The sequence below is a fragment of the Motacilla alba genome, chromosome 26 (assembly GCF_015832195.1).
Source record: "Motacilla alba alba isolate MOTALB_02 chromosome 26, Motacilla_alba_V1.0_pri, whole genome shotgun sequence".
NCBI lineage: Eukaryota > Metazoa > Chordata > Aves > Passeriformes > Motacillidae > Motacilla > Motacilla alba.
The window spans coordinates 1,604,342-1,624,246 of NC_052041.1; the positions used below are offsets into that span (position 1 = coordinate 1,604,342).

The 19,905-nt window shown below is 59.2% G+C and overlaps 2 protein-coding genes across 2 annotated transcripts; one reads left to right on the top strand and one right to left on the bottom strand.

Moving 5' to 3' along the window:
- Positions 1-1,243: 1,243 nt before the first annotated feature.
- PSMA5 (proteasome 20S subunit alpha 5) lies at positions 1,244-12,483 on the bottom strand. The gene is made up of 9 exons (XM_038162544.1): positions 12,316-12,483; positions 11,439-11,505; positions 8,841-8,967; positions 7,518-7,585; positions 6,848-6,955; positions 6,710-6,768; positions 5,917-6,019; positions 4,850-4,936; positions 1,244-1,721 (listed from the first exon to the last, which is right to left on the bottom strand). Exons 1-9 carry the CDS (start codon positions 12,342-12,344, stop codon positions 1,644-1,646), a joined length of 726 nt encoding a protein of 241 aa, XP_038018472.1. The 5' UTR covers positions 12,345-12,483; the 3' UTR covers positions 1,244-1,643.
- Positions 12,484-13,311: 828 nt separating this feature from the next.
- SYPL2 (synaptophysin like 2) lies at positions 13,312-19,828 on the top strand. Its single transcript, XM_038162545.1, has 6 exons — positions 13,312-13,469; positions 14,032-14,103; positions 15,415-15,533; positions 16,198-16,399; positions 16,480-16,671; positions 19,472-19,828. Exons 1-6 carry the CDS (start codon positions 13,419-13,421, stop codon positions 19,598-19,600), a joined length of 765 nt encoding a protein of 254 aa, XP_038018473.1. The 5' UTR covers positions 13,312-13,418; the 3' UTR covers positions 19,601-19,828.
- The last annotated feature ends 77 nt before the right edge of the window (positions 19,829-19,905 follow it).

A 19,905-nucleotide genomic window follows, 5' to 3' on the forward strand; every position in this document is an offset into this window, starting at 1 on the left:
CCAAGGTCAGGATTGAAGCGCTAGAGATGGAATTTCACATGCAGGCTAAAGCCTCCCTCTTGCTTTACAGATATTTCCATATCCTAGAACCTTAAACTCTGAGTTTTCCACGCTGTGATATTGCACACTTCCATTCACACTCCACACCCACAAGCCCAGCTCTGTCATTCCATTTTGGAACGTTTCCCCGGCCTCAGGTCAGTGCAGTGTTCTCTCAGGGTCAGTGTCTGTCAGCACAGAAAGTCTGAAATTCTCAGCAGCCAGAACTCCAACATCTTCCCAAAGGAGCAAAGGCCATGAACGGGTCATTGTTCCACCTGCAGGGACAGGTGTTGGATCCAGCTCCTCAGAGCAGCACCTGAGGATCCCATTTGTTCCCTTTGAACAGCTCTGGAAGAGGAGACAGGAATTCTCCCAGGAGCACCAGGAGGGCACTAGGCTGTGCTGGAACTCAGTCTATCCAAAAACTGATTTTCCAGACTTGCTTCCCTTCCTGAATCCATCTGGCAACGGCAAGAGAGGAGAAAACCAGCAGGACAGGGATTCTTCCTTTGGAAAAGGCAGAGCTGGAGCTGGGGGGAGATTTGTCTGTGCCAGCTGATGAAACTCATTTCCTCACTTCCAGCATTCCTTGTTCCTAGGACAACCCCTGTCCCAGCTCTGTCCAGCTCTTCCACACCAGCCACTGCTGCTTGGTGTGGAGTGATACCATAATTTATCCTGAAATTGTAATCTGAAATTGTAAATTATCCTGGGTTTTGATTTCCAAGCCTCTGCCCTCCTCAGGGCAGCCCAGAGCCAGCTGCCAGGATTGAGGCAGAGCTGGCTTTCCCCACAACCATGATTTTACAGGAAAATAATCATAATTTATTCCCTTATCAGACCCATCCTCGATTCCCAGACACTGCTTTGAGGACACAGAGAGAGATTTTTGCTGGAGAACAAAAGAACTAAGTGGGATAAGCGGGAATTTTCTGGTGAACAATGGGGTTAACTCAAAATGGGGTTAACTCAAAAGCCAGAGGGACCTGCAGGATTGCAGTGGTGAGGGGCTGTCTCAGCCCACTGTCCCTGTTTCTGCTCGGTGGGCTCTGATCTAACAGTTGTTCTGGATTTTTTTCAAGCCCTACCAGAAGGAAACACAAACGCCAAGGCTGATTGTAGATTGCTGATGGCAGGGAAGGGGATGGAGCTCCAGGGACTCTTTCACAGTGATAAAAAACACTGGAGAAGGAGGGAGGAATGCGCTGAACAGATTAAAAACTCTCTATTTTTTTTTAAGAAGTGTGGAATGACACCTGGATTTCCCCATGGACAGCACCACGAGAGGGAGACTCACTCCTGCTGCAGACCTGGCAGTGCCCTTGGCAGAGCTGCTGTCCCAATCCACCCCCAGTTCTGGCTCCAGATCCCTGCCTTCCCACCTTTCCCCCCAGCTGAGGAGCCCAATGAGAGTAACAAAATGATTTATTTCATTCCCTCCTGGGGCAAAGCTCAGTCCTGTCCAGAAAAGGTAAAAAACCTCTGGAGTTGGCAGGAGCAGCAGATGCAGGTGCTGTGGGAAGTCCCAGGAGCTGGGTGAACCGGACCAGTTCCTTTGGTCAGGGCAGGGCTTTGAGCTTTTGGGGGTCTCTCCCTCTTTTTCAAATATCCTTGATGACCTCCTCCAGCTCCTCTTTTGTGTACATGTGGAATTTCATGCCGGGCTCCACCGTGGCAAGCTGCAAGAGAAGGAACGAGGGGTTAACTGCGGCTGAGGAAAGCAGGGAGCAGCTGTTCCTCCTCCTGATCTGCCAGGCCAGCAGGATCATTCCAGCCCAGAACACGCTCCACCATGCCCTAAAATAGCTGCCTGCTGCACAAATAGCTTTGAATTGACTCAGCCTCCTCAGAGGAGCAGCAGCAGGGAATTGGAGTGGGAACTGCTCCCACTTGATGGGGAAAAGCCACCAAAACCTCCCAGGAGAGAATTCCCGCCTCTGCAAAGGAGTCTGCTCCCCCAGGAACCGAGGGCACAAATCCTGGCCTGTCTGGGAGCTGAGGGGGCTCAGGGAAACTGAGGCAGAGATGGCTAAGGAAAACAGGGACAGCACAGAGTCAGGAACATTCCAGAGGCAGCACCAGGGATGAGGGATACTTGAATGAAAGCCTGGAGGAGAAACGTGAGCAGAAATATTCACACCTGGCTCAGGGATGGGAGCCCAAAACAGGGACAGCTGTGCCAGGGGAAATGCCAGGGCTCCAGAGAGAGCTGGGAGGGCCTGGATTGAGCTGGGTACCCCGAAACAGGGGGAGATGGGCAGGACAGGGCTGGGGTGGGGTGGGAGCAGGGTTGGCATGGGATGGGAGCAGGGACAGGGCTGGGATGGGATGGAGCAGGGACAGGGATGGGATGGGATGGGAGCAGGGACAGGGCTGGGATGGGATGGGAGCAGGGACAGGGCTGGGATGGGATGGAGCAGGGACAGGGCTGGGATGGGATGGAGCAGGGACAGGGCTGGGATGGGATGGAGCAGGGACAGGGATGGGATGGGATGGGAGCAGGGACAGGGCTGGGATGGGATGGGAGCAGGGACAGGGCTGGGATGGGATGGAGCAGGGACAGGGCTGGGATGGGATGGAGCAGGGACAGGGATGGGATGGGATGGAGCAGGGACAGGGATGGGATGGGATGGGAGCAGGGACAGGGCTGGGATGGGATGGAGCAGGGACAGGGCTGGGATGGGATGGAGCAGGGACAGGGCTGGGATGGGAGCAGGGACAGGGCTGGGATGGGAGCAGGGACAGGGATGGGATGGGCTGGAGCAGGGACAGGGATGGGATGGGCTGGAGCAGGGACAGGGATGGGATGGGCTGGAGCAGGGACAGGGATGGGATGGGCTGGAGCAGGGACAGGGATGGGCTGCTCCTGAACTCACAGGCACTGGGCACATGGTTTGACTCTCTAGGGTTTGAAGTGTATGGATGCAACCAATAACGTCAAGGAAAGTTCTGGAGCATCCCAGCAGATCCCAGAGCTCTTCCAGGGTGACTTCTCACAAACCCCCCCTTCACCAGCACAGGGGAACACCTGATCCAGGGCAGGGAGGTACCATGAGGTGTTTTTCCAGGTGGAGAGGTCCCCACACTCAGCCTGAGAGCTGCTGCCAGTCCAGGTTTCACCCAGAACTCCTGAGACAAGGTGGAGACACTTGGAGATGCCACTTTAGGCCCCTCAAATCATGGAGTAGTTTGGGCTGGAAGGGACCTTAAAGCTCATCCAGTGCCACCCCTGCCATGGCAGGGACACCTTCCCCTGCCCCAGGCTGCTCCCAGCCCCATCCAACCTGGCCTTGGGCACTGCCAGGGATCCAGGGGCAGCCCCAGCTGCTCTGGGCACCAAACCACCTGTGCAGGGACTGGACTGATCCCGGGCCCAACCAGACTCAACAAGAGCCAGATTTATGCACCAAAACCAGCTCTAAATACCAAAGAAACCTTTATGAACACTAGAACCAGCAGAGACACCAATTCCTTTGCTCCTCCACACCTCCTCAAACCTGTCCCTCACCTTCTCCCTACCAAAGCTTCACTCCACCATTCCCTGACAGGCTTCACAGGGAAGTCATTAATCTAAAATTGTGAAGTCCTTTCAGGCTCCTGACCTCTGCCACCAATGGATTTAACTCTTCCACAGCCACACTTTCCCTCTTCTCTTTGTTCCTAGATGGAAAATGCCACAGCAGCACGGCCCGAGCCAAGAAAGGGGAGAGGCACACACTTCTAGGAAGCAAAGAGCTCTTCAGGTGGCAGATTTTCAGCCAGGGGGTGCCTTGAGTCAATAGAAACCTTTTAATCCTCAGCACATTCCTGCTGTCCTCCCCCCCTGCACCATTCCACCCCACTCCAGGGCCATGCCAAGCACAGTTAAGCCCTGTTAAACAGGGACATGACATCAGGATACTGTACACATTCCTCTGCCTGCACTGTACCAGGAAAAAATGTATGGCCAAGGGCTGGAAGAGCACCTGGGAAGGAGATTCCAGCCACGTGGCATGATTTTGGACCACAGGATCCAAGTTTCCACGTGCTGTTGGCCTTCCCCTCCAAAGGAAGCTGTTGAATCCCACCAGGAACGGTCCCCCCACAGCAACATTGAATACAAAAGTGGGGTGAATACCTTGGAGCTGTTTGGGAAAAGGTTTCCCAGCACTCAGAGGGAAGGAAGGGGAGGAGAGAGCAGCTCAGGAGCTGGAATGCCACACTTTGGAAAGGGCTGGTGTCTCATAACCCACCCGAAATAGAAGCAAACTCTATACACCAGCCTGGCTTCTCATCTGCCAGTTACCCCAGCCAGTGCAGAGGGTTTGTACCTTTCCCACCCAAAAAGGAGCCTGGGCAGCAGCTCTGGGGGGCCCAGCATCCCCAGTCTGGGAGTACTGCCTGCCCCCAGGGCTCCAGGGGCACAGCCATTCCCGGAGGATCCCTGCTGCTCCCACTGTCCAAGGGATTTTTGGCACTGCCCCAGGACTAATATAGCAGCCCAGGAGCTGGGTAATTTTCATTCCTTCTAATATTACAAGCAGCAAGGCAAAAAAGAATGGCTAGCTGCAGGGGAAGAACAAGCACTCTGGGTGGTATGTTGGGTTCTGCTGACTGGAGAAGGTCAGAGAATCCCTTCTGCTCATCCTGGATCAGCCATGAAAACACACCAGGCTCTGCAGCTCTGGAAGGGAAAAGCTTCAACGTCTCCAAAATGCCCCACAGGATGTGATGAAAAGGGCAGGAACACCTGCAGGACTTGGCTCAGGGAGCCCTGAGCTGCTCCACTGCTTGCTCCAGGGGCAATCCTGACTCCAGGAGGGCTTACCTCGATGTTGGTGGCATTTAGCTTCTCCTCCATGACCTGTTTCAGGATGACCAGGGAAGATTTGATGGCTTCCTTTAGCGTCATGGACTGGAAAACAAATGGCTCGTGGATGACAAGCTGCAGGCTCAGGAGCTGGCCCCTCTCCCTCTCCTCTCCCAAATCCCTTGAGCCAGGCAGCCACAGGAGCAGCTTAGCAAGGGATCTGCAGCATCCCTGGGAGTCTGGAGCAGGCAGGGCAGGGATATCCACAGGGACAGTGAAATCCTGCCTTTCTGAGATTTAAAAATGGTTCATTTGGGCACATAAATCTGGTTAATTTAAAAATGGTTCATCTGGGACAGGAGGGGCTGTTTCTCTTCACCAATTTCCTCCCAAAAAGCCAGATTCCCTCTCGGCAGAAGCCTCCATGCTGCATTTAATCTGATAAATCCCATGCATCCCTAGAGCCAGAGGGATGTGCAGCACAGCTGTGTTTCACTAACTTTGCACTTGAAAAAGGGTTGACAATCCAGGGAGTCCAGGATTTGGGTAATTTGGGGCTTCTAGTGAACAAATGAGTCTTCCCAGCCACCATCACTAATTGTGCTTTTCATCAGGGTTTGGTGTCTTACCACCCAAAATGGGCATCCCCCTCCTCATGGGGGGAAAAATTCCTATTTAATATCAAACACGACCAGAACTTCCAGCACAGAAGCTGCTCCCTTCCTGAAGGTGCTGCTGTGAGCTCAGGATGCTTCCAGCTGTACCCACACAGAGCCTGATGCTGACAGCAGCACCCAGAGCTCAGCTTTTATTTATAGAGAACTTCCTGACATGGCCTTCATTATCTCCCAGGCAGAGAGCAGCCCCTCGGAGAGCAGCTGCTGGGAGCAGCTCTCAGTTGCAGAGATCCTCAGCACCTACACAGGACCCTCTGCTCAGCAGTGATCCTGCCCTGAGTGGCTCAGGCACCTCCTCTCCAGCCCAGTCCTAAATCCTCACTGGGGAGGGAATGAGGGGATCCTGGGAGGTGGTGAAGTACCCCAGACCCAGGAGAGGTGACCCCCAGCCCCAAATGCAGCCCTTACCTTGTGGTAAACCTCTTGCAGGGAGCTCTGGGCTCCCTCTGAGGCGGAGCCGATGGCTCTGGCGTCGCACTGCACGAACGTCCCCGAGGGATCCATGTGGAACCTGTGGGGACAGGGGCTGACTGCCTGCACCCCATCCCACCCCAGGGCATCCCAAGGACTCTCACCAGCCCCCCAGAGCTCCCTGTACAGCTGGAGCTGGGATTCATCCCCAGGCTGGCAGCTTACACACTCCAACACTGCCCTCTTTCCTCAGAGAACCGTTTCCCTTTGGATTTCCCATCCTATGCTAATTTTTTTTTTAATAAATTCAGCGAGGTTTTTTCCCTGCTGGAAGGCAGACCTGACTGGTCTGGCTCTGCCAAGCCTTTCCCACTTCCAGTGGGGCCATTTGAAGCACTGAGTTCAGGTTTCAGCTGCTCCAACGCCTCCCCAAGGAATGTCACATGGATTATGTTACTGGTGGCTCTGCCGGTCCTTTAGGGAAAGGTAAGAATACACTCGAGATGAGGAGAGCTTTAACACTTCCCTCCTCCCCAGGAAACCACATTTTTAATTAAAAAAGGCAAGGGTTTGGGGCAGATATGATGGTTTTCCATGCCAGTCAAGCAGGCGAGGCTCTGGCAAGGGTTTAACAGGATTAACAATCAGGGACATAAGGGGATAAACCCCAAGGTGCTGGCTTAAGGAAAATCCCAGAATTGAGTCCTTAAGAATTGAATCCCAGAATTGAGCCTGGGAATTTTGCAGCGGAGGCTTGGTCTTTTCCCTGGATTAAGAGAGCAGAACTCACAGCTGGGGTCCCTTCTCATCCACTCCCCCGAAGAGCAGAGCGACGCCGAACGGGCGGGACTGCGGGACAAAGGAGGGAATGGGTCAGACAGGGAAGGACGGGGGGGATCCCCAGCACCCCCGATCCCCCCAGTCCCACCATGGCTCCTGGGTCAGCATCCTCCTCCCCGAACTGCAGGGCCAGGTTAGACACAGCCTGTGTCACACTCTCCACCGTCATCGTCTCGTTGTAGGTGAACCAGTGATTCTGCAGGAAGATCCAAATCAAGATTCCCATCAGCCCCATGTGCCCAAAATACGGCTGAGGTGGAGTGAGACCCCGTGGGGACACAAGGATAACTCCCCTGTGGAGCTCAGGGCACAGCCAGTTCCCCCACGGAAGCATCAGGGAGAGTGGGATGTACAAAAATCCACAGAAAACTGGATACCAAGGCTTGGGATGCCAACAGGGGAAACGCAAGGCTGAAGGGCTTTATCCCAATATCCGCTTTGGAAGTAATGTGTTACCCAACTCCCAGAGGGTGGAAAGGGCTGATATGCAGGAGAAAACCCCAGGAAAATCCTTTGCAGCAGCACAGATTTGTACCTGGGACCTCCAAGCACCTGAGGCATCCCGGAAATTTAAGGGGATAAAAAGAAAACCAATATATCCAATATTTTACCAGAACAGTCAGATAGCCCCCACACTCCCAAGAAGCCTCCAGCTTCCCACCAGCTTCTTTGATGGAATGATCTTCCCTTCCCCAGGACTTTCAAGGAGGTCCTGGGATTAGTGCTGCTAATTTAGGAACAGAGATGTCAAATCTTACCTGAGTCTCCACTCTGGCCTTGTCAATTAAAGTCTTTGCATCAGCTATCAGGCCACTCATGGCACACCCTGCAAGGGAAGGGGCAATCAGGAGTCATTCCTGTTTCATTCCACCCATTATTTGGGATGGGTTCTCCCCCAGACTGCCCAAAGCCCCACATAAAACACAAAGGGCTGCAGGGAGAAGCTGCTCCCTGAGTGGGAAGAGATTTGTCCCCCTGTGCTGGGCACTGCTGAGGCCTCACCTCCAGTCCTGGGCTCAGTTTGGGGTTTCTCACAAGGACAGTGAGGAGCTGGAGCGTGTACAGAGAGGGGAACAGAGCTGGGGAGGGGCTGCAGCACCAGGAGGGGCTGAGGGAGCTGGGAAGGGGCTCAGCCTGGAGAAAAGGAGGCTCAGGGGGCCCTTTTGGTTCTGCACAACTCCTGACAGGAGGGGACAGCCAGAGGGTCGGGCTGTGCTCCAGGGAACAGGGACAGGAGGAGAGGGAACAGCCCCACGCTGCACCAGGGCAGGTTCAGGTCAGATATTACATTATTTTCCATGGAAAGCATGGTCAGACCCTGGCACAGGCTGCCCTGTGAACACTGGTGGAGTCCCCATCCCTGGAAGGGTTCAAAAAGCGAGGATGTGGCACTTTGGGACATGGATTGGTGGTGGCCTTGGCATGGTTGGACTCCATGATCTTAGAGGGCTTTTCCAGCCTCGAGAACCCCGTGGGATTGAACCAGATTTGCTCCAGAACAACCTGCTGGGAAGGGCCCTGGCTGCCCCACAGGCAGCAGAGGCTGCAGGAGCCCCAAGCACAGATTCCACTCTGGGAGGAGGGGAAGGATTGCATCACAAGCTCCTGGGAGGAGTGAACTGGACTCTTGGAGCTCCTCCCATGCCCATGGAGCAGTAACAGGAATTCTGGAGGTTTCCTGCCCTTCGGGGGGGCATATTTGGTCATGAGCCCATTGTGGGCTGCTCAGGGCGTGGGTGGCATCAGTGATCCTGGAGAAACTGGCCCCAGCCAGGCCCACCATAATTCCCTGCCCTGCCAGCAGTACATTTGGGATGAGCTTTCACAAGAGAGGTTACTGAGGCGGGGGCAGTGCTTCAGCTGCCTCTTTCTGCTTCCTGGAGCCTGCAAAACCAGTGACCAGGAGCTGGTGTGCACTGGGAGGGACGAGTGTTCCTGCTCCAGGCACTGCCTGCAGGGAGGGCTCATCCCAACCCACAGCTTCCCAAATTGCTGGGGGATGGACTCTTATCATAAATAATTCAAACTCTAGGGGTGACCCGATGCAGAGGGACCCCCAGGGACGAATCCCTCCTCCATACCGATGTGGGAGTCGATCTCCACAATCTTCTCAATGCTGCTGGGCTCCATCAGGGGGGATGTGATCCTCTTCTCCACAGCCAGGCAAACTCCCTCTGAGGTCTGGATCCCAATGGCTGTGGAGCCAAGCTGCAAAACACCACCACAGGCTCCAGCTCACACACCCATCAGTGCCAATTCTGACTTATTTGCAGGTGTGTTGGCTTGGGTTCAATTCCCACACACAAACCCACTCTGGCTTGGCATGGTGGGCTTTCAAGCTTATTCCCTGAAGAATGGGGAGGCTGAAATCCATGGGATTCCCATGAGAACCCAGTGGGTCCCAGAAGGTCCCCCTGAGCCTCCTTTGCTCCAGGCTGAGCCCCTTTCCCAGCTCCCTCAGCCCCTTCCCCAGCTGCACAACCTTCAAGCAACAGCAGTTTGTGGAGCCTGGTGAGCGTAAAAGGCTCTGAGAATTCTCCTCTGCCAGAGGGAAAAGAGAGTTTTAAACTCTTTTAAACCTTTAAGGGTGAGAGAATTTCCCACATCAGTACAAATCCCTCTGCAGCTCTGGCTTGGGCACGGGGCTTTCCATAAGCTCCTGTTCTCCCCAGAGTCCCAGGCAGCAATTCCACCCCAGGACTGCAGGACACCTCAGTGTCACCAGGGCCACAAGCACAGGGACAGATCCTGGCGCAGCCTAGGCAGATCCTGGCAGCCCTTGTCTGGATCCTGCTGTGATCCCATCAGGCCCTGCCTGGATCCCACCTCAACTGCACCAACTCTCACCTTAATTCTACCCCGAGCCCACAAACCCCTGCCTTGATCCCAACAGCCCCTTTGATCCTGCCCTGGGGACACCAACAGCTGCCTGGATCCCACTTTCAGCCCACCAGCCCTGCCTTGATCCCACCACGATGCTGCCAATGCTTTTCTGGATCCCACCAGCCCTGCCTTGATCCCACCATGATCCTACCAATACCTTTTGGATCTTACCAGCCCCTAATCTGCATCCCACCAGCTCTTACCTCAATCCTGTTTAATCCCACCAAGCCCCACACTGGTCCTATCTTAACCCCACCTTGATCCCACCAACTCCTAAACTCAATCCAGCCTTGATCCCACCAGCAACGCCCTCCATCCCACCTTGATCCCACCATCCCACCTTGATCCCTCCATCCCCCCTTGATCCCACCAACAATTCCCTCCATCCCCCCTTGATCCCACCAGCCCTGCCCGGATCCCAGCCTGCTCCCTGCCCTCCCAGCCCTCCCCAGCAGGGAGTCTCCCGGCAGAACTGTCTCAGCTGCAGGGTGGAATGCTCCCTCCCAGCATCCACTTCAAGACCCGGGTTTCATTTCAACCCCAAGACTCCCCGGGAAGCTGCGTGGCAGCCACGGGTGTGGCAGGAGATCTGTGTCAATGCAGCAAGTCAGCACGGCCACCAACATCCCCCTGGGAGCTCTAATTCCCAAGTCCTTGATAACTGTATTCCTTTTCCTGTTACATTATTACTTTACTCCCCTTTTCAGTGCTCCAAGGAGCTAGAGGAGCACAGGGAAGGTGAAGTCAGGACCCTTCTCCGCAGCTCAAACACCTCAGAGCTTTTTCCCTTCCTCACTTGACCTGTCTCTTCCAAATGTAAGCTAATAACCAATCAACACCCACATTCCATCAGTAGAACAGACAAATATTTATCAACCAAGGACATTGAGTAAGGATTTTAATCCCCAAAGGCCATTTGGCACTGCAAAGGTGGGTTTGCTCCTAACAACCTGCAGCTTTACATTTAAATCCACTCAAGAAGTGGTTCAGGTTGGATTTGGGGATAAACAGCTTTGGATTGCATTTTTTGGGGGATAAATCACTTGGTAGGACAGGGGAGGGGAAAATCCACTGAGCTTTAGGGAAAATCAATGGGTTCTGGTCCTTCCTGACCCATGAAGGAGCAGAGCTGTGGGATGCTTGGCGGGAGGAAAGGCACAGCCTGGATTAGTCCCTGTGGGTTCTTTGTTTCATTTTTATTTTTACTGGGGCTGGGATGGAAGGTACTTGAGATGATAGTTTGTGTTCAGATTTAGGTGTTCATTGTTTCCTGTCAATGTTACAGTCTCACAGCTCTGAGTTGTGCAGTTTTTCATTAGTAAGGTACAAAATGGTTAACTGTCTCTTGCTATCAAGTCTTTTAAGATTAAACCATCTAATTAAGAAATAATCCTTAAATTATTTTCTCTTTTAACTTAATAATTGATTACTCAAAGTCCTCAATGCAGACTTTTCTGTTTAATTATAAAATACCAATCAAATCTGTGAAGATGAAACAAGAAGAAGGTAAAGAAGAACAATTTGTTTCCACTCTAAAACTTCCGTTTTGCTTTGTATTTATTACTGTCTTTTAAAAAACACTTTTAATTAACCACACCCTCGTCATCCTAGTGTTATTAATGAACTTTGGGAGCCTTCTTTACAGCCCCAGGGGACATGCAGTGCTCTCTGGGGGTCTGTGCCTTTCAGCACAGAAGTTTCCCATTCCCAGCAGGCAGGGCTCCAGCAGGCCCCGAGCACTCCCTGCCGGGGGGAAGGAGCCCCGGGCGGCAGGGTTTGGAAAGGTGGAGCCGTACCTTTATGGCCTCGATGGCATATTCCACCTGGAAGAGCCTCCCCTCCGGAGAGAAGGTGTTCACACCCCTGCAAGGAGAGCACGCGGTGAGAAGGGCAGGAAACCGGGGCGCTGCGAGGGCGAGGCCACCGGGGGACAGCGGGGGACAGCGGGGACTGTCCCCTCAGCACAGCGCTGCCACAGGCCGGGGACGCGGGATGGCCCCGAGGAGAGGCCACGGCACAGGGGAGCAGCAGGGGGTGTGCTGGCACACTCTGGAATGCGAAGGGAGCAGCGGGAGGCAGCCAGCTCCTGCTTTACCACGGAACCCTTGAGACGGGAGGAGTCCCCAGAGCCCACGGGCCCAGCCCCTCCCCACCCCGGCCCAAGAGCCACCTCCAGTGGGGTTCGAGCCCTCCCAGGGATGAGGACTCCACCGCTGCCTCGAGCCGCCCGTGTGAGGGCCGGCCAGCCCTTTCCATGAAAACAATTCCCAGCATCCGAACTAAACACCCGCGCCCAGCCCGAGGCCGCTCCCTCTCGCCCTGTCCCCGTTCCCTGGAGCACAGCCCGACCCCCCGGTGTCCCCTGCTGTCAGGAGCTGTGCAGAGCCACAGGGTCCCCCCGAGCCTCCTTTGCCCCAGGCTGAGCCCCTTTCCAGCCCCCCCGAGCCCCGCCGCTCCCCGCTGGACGCGCTCCTTTCCCCGGGCGCACCGGGAGCTCCCCGTGCCCTCGGTCCGTCCCATCCTGGCAGGGCCCGGTCCCGCGGCAGGGCTGCGTGATCCCGGCAGCTCCCGGTGCGATCCCAGCGCGGGAGCCGCCGCTCGGGGCGGCGCGGGCCGCTCGGGCCGCGCCGGGCGCAGGCCCGTGACTCAGCCGCGGCGCGGGCGGGCACTCACCGGTCGTACTCGGAGCGCGTGAGGAACATGGCGGCGGCGGGGCCGGGAGGTGGCGGCGGATCCCGGGGGCTCCGGAGCTGCCGGGGGGCTCGAGGGGCGCGGGAGCACCGGGAGCGCCGCGGCCTCACCGGGGGCTGCAACGCCGCTTCCGGCCCCGAGCGGCACTTCCGCCCGCGCCGCCCGCCCATTGGACAGCGGTCCTGCGGTCCGGCCAATGGGAGCGCTTGGAGGGCGGGACCAGCGCACAGAGGAGGGGCGGGGCCGGATTGGGGGAGATGGGGTGGGCGGGCTCGTGTGATGGGCGGGGCCACCGCGAGAGAGGCGGGGCCGGAGCGTTGGGGGCGTGGCCATACCGCTAGGGCGCCAGGTGAGGGCGTGGTCTGCGCTGTGGGGGCGGTGCCAAAGCGGGGCGGTGCCCTGGTGGGCGCGGTCATTGAGGGGCGTGGCTGTGAGGCCGGGGCGGGGCCAGAGCAGCAGGGGGCGGGGCCTGCGGCGGGCACGGCGGGTGCCGGGAGGGGATCCCAGGAACGGGGACTCGGGAAGGGGAACCGGGAAAGGGGGGGTCGGGGAGGCGGTACCGGGAAAGCGGACTCGGGAACGGGGTACCTCGAAAGGGGGGTCGGGGAGGCGGCACCAGGAGCGGGATACCGAGAAGGGGGCACCGGGAAGAGGCTAGGGGAGGCGGTGTGGGGAAGGGGCTCCGGGACGGGCTGCACGGAGCGGAGTACCGGGAGGAGGTACCGGGGGTGGCCCCCAACGCCCGGTACACGGTGCGACGCCGTCAGCCTCCTTGCCGGCCCCGGTAGCGGCCCCCGGCGGGATTCTCGCCTCGTTCCAGCGCTCCCGGCTCCCGGGGCAGCGGAGCGGCCGATGGACGGCCGGGGTCCCCCCGGGGGGCGCTGCGCAGCCCTCGCCGGCCGGAGGGCCCGGGGGCGGACCGGGGCGGGGGGCTGGCCCGGGGGGCCCGGGGCCGGCCCAGGGGCGCTGCCGGGGGCGGGGCGGTGCTGCCTGCCCCGGGGGCGCTGCGGTGCCCGGTGGCGGCTCCGCCAGCGGAGCCGTCCCAGCGGGCGGCGGAGGCAGCACCGACCGCCCCCGGCCCGGCCATGTCGGAGCCCGGCGCCCCCGCGGCCGGTGACAAAGCGCCCCGGCTCCAGGTAGGGCTCCGGTGCGTCCCCCCTCCCGGTGACCGCGGCGGGCTCCTGGCGCAGCCCCTTGGTGTCCCGGCTCTGTTGCCCGGGGCGACTCCCGGTGCCGCCCCGGTGGCGATCCCCGGAGGAGTCCGTGGTGTTCCAGTCCCGACCCCCGGAGCAGCCCGCAGTGTCCCGCTGTAGCCGCCGGTGCGACCTCCGGTGCGGCGTCCCGGTGCCGCGGTGCAGCCCTCCGCTGTCCCGGTGCCGTGGCCGATGCCGTTCCCCGGTCCCCCAGAGCAGCCCCCTGCCCGGGGCAATCCCGTTGCAGCCCCCGGGTTCCCCGGGGCAGCTCCCCGGTTCCCCGGTGCGGACCTTCCGGTTCCTCCGGGCAGTCCCCCCGGTTTCCCGGAGCAGACCCCTCTCCACCGAGGCAACCCCCAGCCCGGAGCAGGCCCCTTTGCAGCCCCCTGATCTCCCGTTGCCGACCCGAGCCCGGGGCAATCCCTTTGTGGCAACCCGGGCTAGCACCCCGGCCCCCCGGAGCAGACCCCGGTGCTCCCGGTGCTCCCGCCGCTCTCTCCTGCAGGACCGTGTCCTTCGAGGGCTGCGCTGGGGCCGCCTCCAGGAGCCGCTGGGCTTCATCAAGGTGCTGGAATGGGTGAGTGACCCCGCTGTGTCCCCCTGTCCCGGACCCACACCGCAACCCCTTCCCCAGCGCTGCCGGCCGCTGCTCCCCACGGACCGGAGTCCCCCCACGTTTGGGGGGTTCCGTTCCTTCCCGAAGGAATCCCAGAGCCCCCCCGCCCCTCCGGAACTTCCTGCACTCCATCAGCAGCGGGGGTGGAGACCTCATTTTGGGGGCTCCAGGGGAGGAGGGGAGCAGGGCCACACGGAGCCTGGGTTCAGGCCACGAGCCCCTGCCCGGTGACCTTGAGCAGGTGGCTCTGCCCAGCCATGCCAAAGGGGACAGGGACATCGGGCTGTCAGGTCCCCACCATTCCCAGGGGCTCAGGGGGCACGGCGTGGGTGGGTGGGTGGGTGGGAGAGGGACTGAGGGTCCGTGAGCCCCAGGAAGGGGAACGCTGGGGACAGGGGGAGCCGAGTGCCCGCGGCTCTGTCCTGTCCTGGCCATACCATGAATGGCTCCCTGTGAGATTGGGTTTCAGGGTGGCATTTCTGCAGCTCGGCCTGGCCAGGGCTGGGGGGCTCCCGGGGGAAACTGAGGTACAGGGGGGACTCAGCCCTCTTTGGGCATCTCCCACCAGGAGATGCCAGCTTGAGGGGCTTTCCCCCAATCCCACAGCTCTTTGGTTTGCACAGTCCCACCCACGGAGGCTCTGGGCTCTCCCTGCCATTGAGGCCACCATATGGGATCAGACCCCATGTGCAAAGAGAGCCCAAAAACAAAAACGACGAGAAAATCCCTGGAAGATCCACTGACACCCCTGCTTAAACCCTTAGTGCCACACGTGGGCTGCCCATCCCTGCAGGGTCAGGCCTGGCTTAGATCCCCCATTTCCCCTGGGAGGCTGGGAGCTTAGCCAGGAGGAGCTGTGAGAAAACCCTTTGAGAATGGTGTTTTCCCAGCACCCTCATCCCAGATTTGAGGGCAGTGTGACTCCCATGGCAAGGGAGGGCAGTGCTGGCTCCTGGCGAGGGGACAGCTCCGGGAATCCCACCATGCGGAAGCTCCCGGCTGCCTGCACACCCACTCTGGCACTCAGTACCCTGCCCAAAATTAAGGGGGGACGGGAGTGGGTTTGGCCTTGGTGTCCCCACCCCCCAAGCATGGCCCCCACCCTCAAATCCCAGTGCCAGTAGAATCCCAGTGTGGGAGGGAGGCACCTGAGGCCAACACCTGGGGGGTGGCAGCTTGCCCGTTACTGAGTGCCAGGGGATGCAGCCTGCCCCCCAAGGATGAAAAGTCCCCCAGGGCCTCACCCCCCTGACCCATTGCCCTCTCCTGTAGCTCTTTGCCATCTTTGCCTTCGGCTCCTGCGGCTCCTTCAGCGGCGAGACCGGAGCCACAGTGCAATGTAGCAGCGAATGGGTGACGCCCGTCAACATCCAGTTCGGGTACCCCTTCAGGTGAGGGGGAGCCCTGACACCCCCCAGGACTGCCCCGGACAAGCTGGGGGTGCTGGGCTGGGGTTAGACTCCCTTCCTGCTGGCAGGACCTCCACGGGACCACAGCCACGGTCTCTGCAGTGCCGTGTTTGGCCGGGGATCACCCACACCCTGACCCCATGGGACATCCCCTGGCATCCCTGTCAGTTCCTGACACCACCCAGGGGGATTCTTGTTAATCACAAAAGACTGGGGTGGGGAAGGAGGGAAATTCTCGGTACTCGGGGAAGTCCACGGGAATCCTGATTTATCTGGGAAGGCAATGATGGAGTTGGGCCAGATGAGAGTCACAGTTCTAACCCCCTTCCTCTGCCACTGGCCCCGTGCCAGGGCACTAGACCCTGGAAAAGAATCCAGGTTATGGCAGTGGATTTGTGCCCTCCGTCCCAGGGGACCAGCCCAGCCTGGTTATTGTAGCCATCACCATCAAACCTTCCATTCCCAGGGGACCACCCCAACACTGACTCCATCCATCCCTCCCATCCCAGGGGACTACCCCAGCCTGGTTATTGTAGCCATCTCTGTCATCATCTCCGTTCCCAGGAGACCCCCCAGGGTGGTTACACCAGCTGCCCCCACCATCCTCTCCATTCCCAGCCCGCTGACCCCCCTCCCTCTACGCCAGGTTATACCAGATTCCCTTTGGGATGCCGGAGTGTACGGCTGATTCAGAAGCCCGCACCCTGTACCTCATTGGGGATTTCTCCGCTCCCGCCGAGTTTTTCGTGACCCTGGGGGTCTTCTCCTTCCTCTACTCCATGGCTGCTCTGGTGCTCTACCTCCGCTTCCATTCCCTGTACACGGAGAACACGAAGCTCCCCTTCACGGTAAGGCAGGCTCACCCCGGGGCGCGCGAGCCCGGCGCCGCGCCAGGGTGGCAGCTGAGCCCGGGCTCTCCCCCTGGCAGGATTTCTGCGTCACCGTCTGCTTTGCCTTCTTCTGGCTGGTGGCAGCGGCGGCGTGGGGCAAGGGGCTGAGCGACGTGAAGGCAGCCACGCGCCCCTCCACCCTCATCGCTGCCATGGCCGTCTGCCAGGCCGAGGGGGTGTCCTGCAGCGCTGGCACCACGCCCGCCATGGGGCTGGCCAACATCTCGGTGGTGAGGGACACAGGGGCACACACAGGGGCACACACACACGGGAAACACACACATGGGAACACACACACACGGGCACACACACAGGGGCACACACACAGGAACACATGGGCACACGCACAGGGGCACACACACACTCATGGGAACACAGACACGGGCATGCACGCACATGGGAACACACACATGGGCACACACACATGGGCACACAGGGGCACACACACAGGGGCACACACGGGCACACACGGGCACACACAGGCACACACACATGGGCACACACACACACGGGCACACACACACATGGGCACACACACATGGGCACACACACACAGGCACATACACAGGCACACACACACATGGGCACACACACACACGGGCACACACACACAGGCACACACACAGGCACACACACATGGGCACACACACACAGGCACACACACAGGCACACACACACACGGGAACACACACACGGGCACACACACACAGGCACACACACATGGGCACACACACACACACATGGGAACACACACACATGGGCACACACACACGGGCACACACACATGGGCACACACACACACACACACACAGGGCACACACATGGGCACACACACGCACATGGGCACACACATGGGTACACACACACACATGGGCACACACATGGGCACACACACACGGGCACACACACACATGGGCACACAGGGGCACACACACATGGGCACACACACAGGCACACACACATGGGCACACACACACAGGCACACACACACAGGCACACACACACAGGCACACACACATGGGCACACACACAGGCACACACACACACGGGCACACACACACATGGGCACACACATGGGCACACACAGGCACACACACACACAGGGGCACACACACATGGGCACACACATGGGCACACACACAGGCACACACACACACACAGGGGCACACACACACGGGCACACAGGGGCACACACACAGGGGCACACACACAGGCACACACACATGGGCACACACACACACATGGGCACACACATGGGCACACACGGGCACATACACATGGGCACACACACAGGCACACACACAGGCACACACACAGGGGCACACAGGAACACACTCACAGAGGCACACACACACGGGCGCACACACACAGGCACACACATGGGCATACACAGGAACACACACACAGGAACACACACAGGAACACACACACAGGGGCACACACACACGGGCACACACATGGGCACACACAGGGCACACACACATGGGCACACACACACATGGGCACACATGGGCACACACACACGGGCACACACACACGGGCACACACACATGGGAACACACACATGGGAACACGCACAGAGGCACACACACATGGGCACACACACACACACATGGGCACACACATGAGCACACACACGGGCACACCCAGGTGCACACAGGTGCACACTCACACACTCTGCCACACCTGTGCCTGATTCCCGAGCTCAGCCAGGAGAGGGCAGTGGCAATGTGGGCACACAGATGAAAATATGGGCACAGCATGGAAATGTGGGTGAAAACATTCCACAACCACCTGCCTTGGTCCCACGGGATGGAGGATTTGCCCTGCATCCCCCCCACTGGGATCCTGACACTGGGAATGGGAACCCTGCACTGGGAACCTGGCGCTGGGAATGGGCACTGGGCACTGGGATGCTGGCACTGGGAATGGGCACCCTGCACTGGGATCCTGGCACTGGGAATGGGCATTGGGCACTGGGAGCCTGGTGCTGGGAATGGGCACCCTGCACTGGGATCCTGGCACTGGGAATGGGCACTGGGCACTGGGATCCTGGCACTGGGAATGGGCACCCTGCACTGGGATCCTGGCACTGGGAATGGGGCACCCTGCACTGGGATGCTGGCACTGGGAATGGGCACCCTGCACTGGGATCCTGGCACTGGGAATGGGGCATCCTGCACTGGGATCCTGGCACTGGGAATGGGCACCCTGCACTGGGATCCTGGCACTGGGAATGGGCACCCTGCACTGGGATCCTGGCACTGGGAATGGGCACTGGGCACTGGGATCCTGGCATTGGGAATGGGCACCCAGCCATCAGGGACTGCCAGGATGGGGCGGGGGGTGGTGGTGCAGGCCCTGGCATTGGTGTTTGGGATGTGTGTGGTGTGTGATGTGCATGGGGGCATAGGGCATATGAGGTGGATGAGGTATATGGGGCTCATGGGGGGAAGTGGGGCACATGGGGTGCATCTGGCACGCGGGTTGCATGGGGTACATGGGGTACATGGGGCATACAGGTTCCAAGGGGTGCACAGTTTGAATGGCACACTAGGGCACATGGGGTGCATCAGGTGCCTGGGGTGCATGGGTGGGGAGTATGGGGTGTGTGGGGCACAGGACGTGGGTTACATGTGGGGCACGTGGGGTGCCTGGAGTGCAGTGGGGCACGTGGGATGTAGGGGAATTATGGCATGGATGGGGTGCACGGGGTGCGTGGGGTGCACGGGGCACACACGATGCACAGGCTGCATGCAGTGTATGGAACGTATGGAAAGTTTGGGGTGCGTGGGGTGCACAGGGCACACACAATGCACAGGCTGCATGCAGTGTGTGGAATGTATGGAGAGTTTGGGGTGTGTGGGGTGCACAGGGCACACACGATGCACAGGGTACATGGGATGCTTGGAGCTCATGGGGCACACAGGGTGTGTATGGGGGTGCTATGCCACTCCCCCCCAAGGCTGCCCTGGGGGACCCTCTCCCTTTTTCTCTCTCCTCTCCCCTCTCCCCTTTTCTCTCCTGCAGCTCTTCGGGTTCCTCAACTTCCTGCTGTGGGCCGGGAACTGCTGGTTCGTGCTCCGGGAGACGCCGTGGCTGCGGCCGCCCGCGCCCCGCGACAGCGCGGCCGAGCAGGGCGCCATCGACAAGCAATAGCCCCGGGGTGACCCAGCCCGGGGGTCCCGCCCGGCCCCCGGGACGTCGCGCCGGCCGCCAGCCCGGGGACGGGGTGTGGCTGTCCCCGGGCTTGGAGCCGCCGGGGGTTCGGATGCTGAAGGGGGACACGGAACCCCGGGGGTGCCGCTTGTTGTCGGGGGCTCTGCGTGTCACCCCGGGGGTCGGTGTCTGTGTGGGGCGCATAAAGTCCTGGGTACCAGCTGAGCACTGGGGCTCCTGTGTCTGCCTGAGCTGTGCACCCCCGGGTGGGGCACGACCCCCGGACCCTGCAGGGACAAACCCGC

Coding starts and splice junctions, on each gene's coding strand:
- SYPL2 (XM_038162545.1), top strand. CDS start 13,419: ATGTCGGAGCCCGGCGCCCCCGCGGCCGGTGACAAAGCGCCCCGGCTC. Junction 13,470..14,031: donor ACAAAGCGCCCCGGCTCCAG/GTAGGGCTCCGG, acceptor TCTCTCCTGCAG/GACCGTGTCCTTCGAGGGCT. Junction 14,104..15,414: donor TCATCAAGGTGCTGGAATGG/GTGAGTGACCCC, acceptor CCTCTCCTGTAG/CTCTTTGCCATCTTTGCCTT.
- PSMA5 (XM_038162544.1), bottom strand. CDS start 12,344: ATGTTCCTCACGCGCTCCGAGTACGACCG. Junction 7,586..8,840: donor GGAGATCGACTCCCACATCG/GTATGGAGGAGG, acceptor CTTCCCTTGCAG/GGTGTGCCATGAGTGGCCTG. Junction 6,769..6,847: donor ATGCTGACCCAGGAGCCATG/GTGGGACTGGGG, acceptor TTTGTCCCGCAG/TCCCGCCCGTTCGGCGTCGC.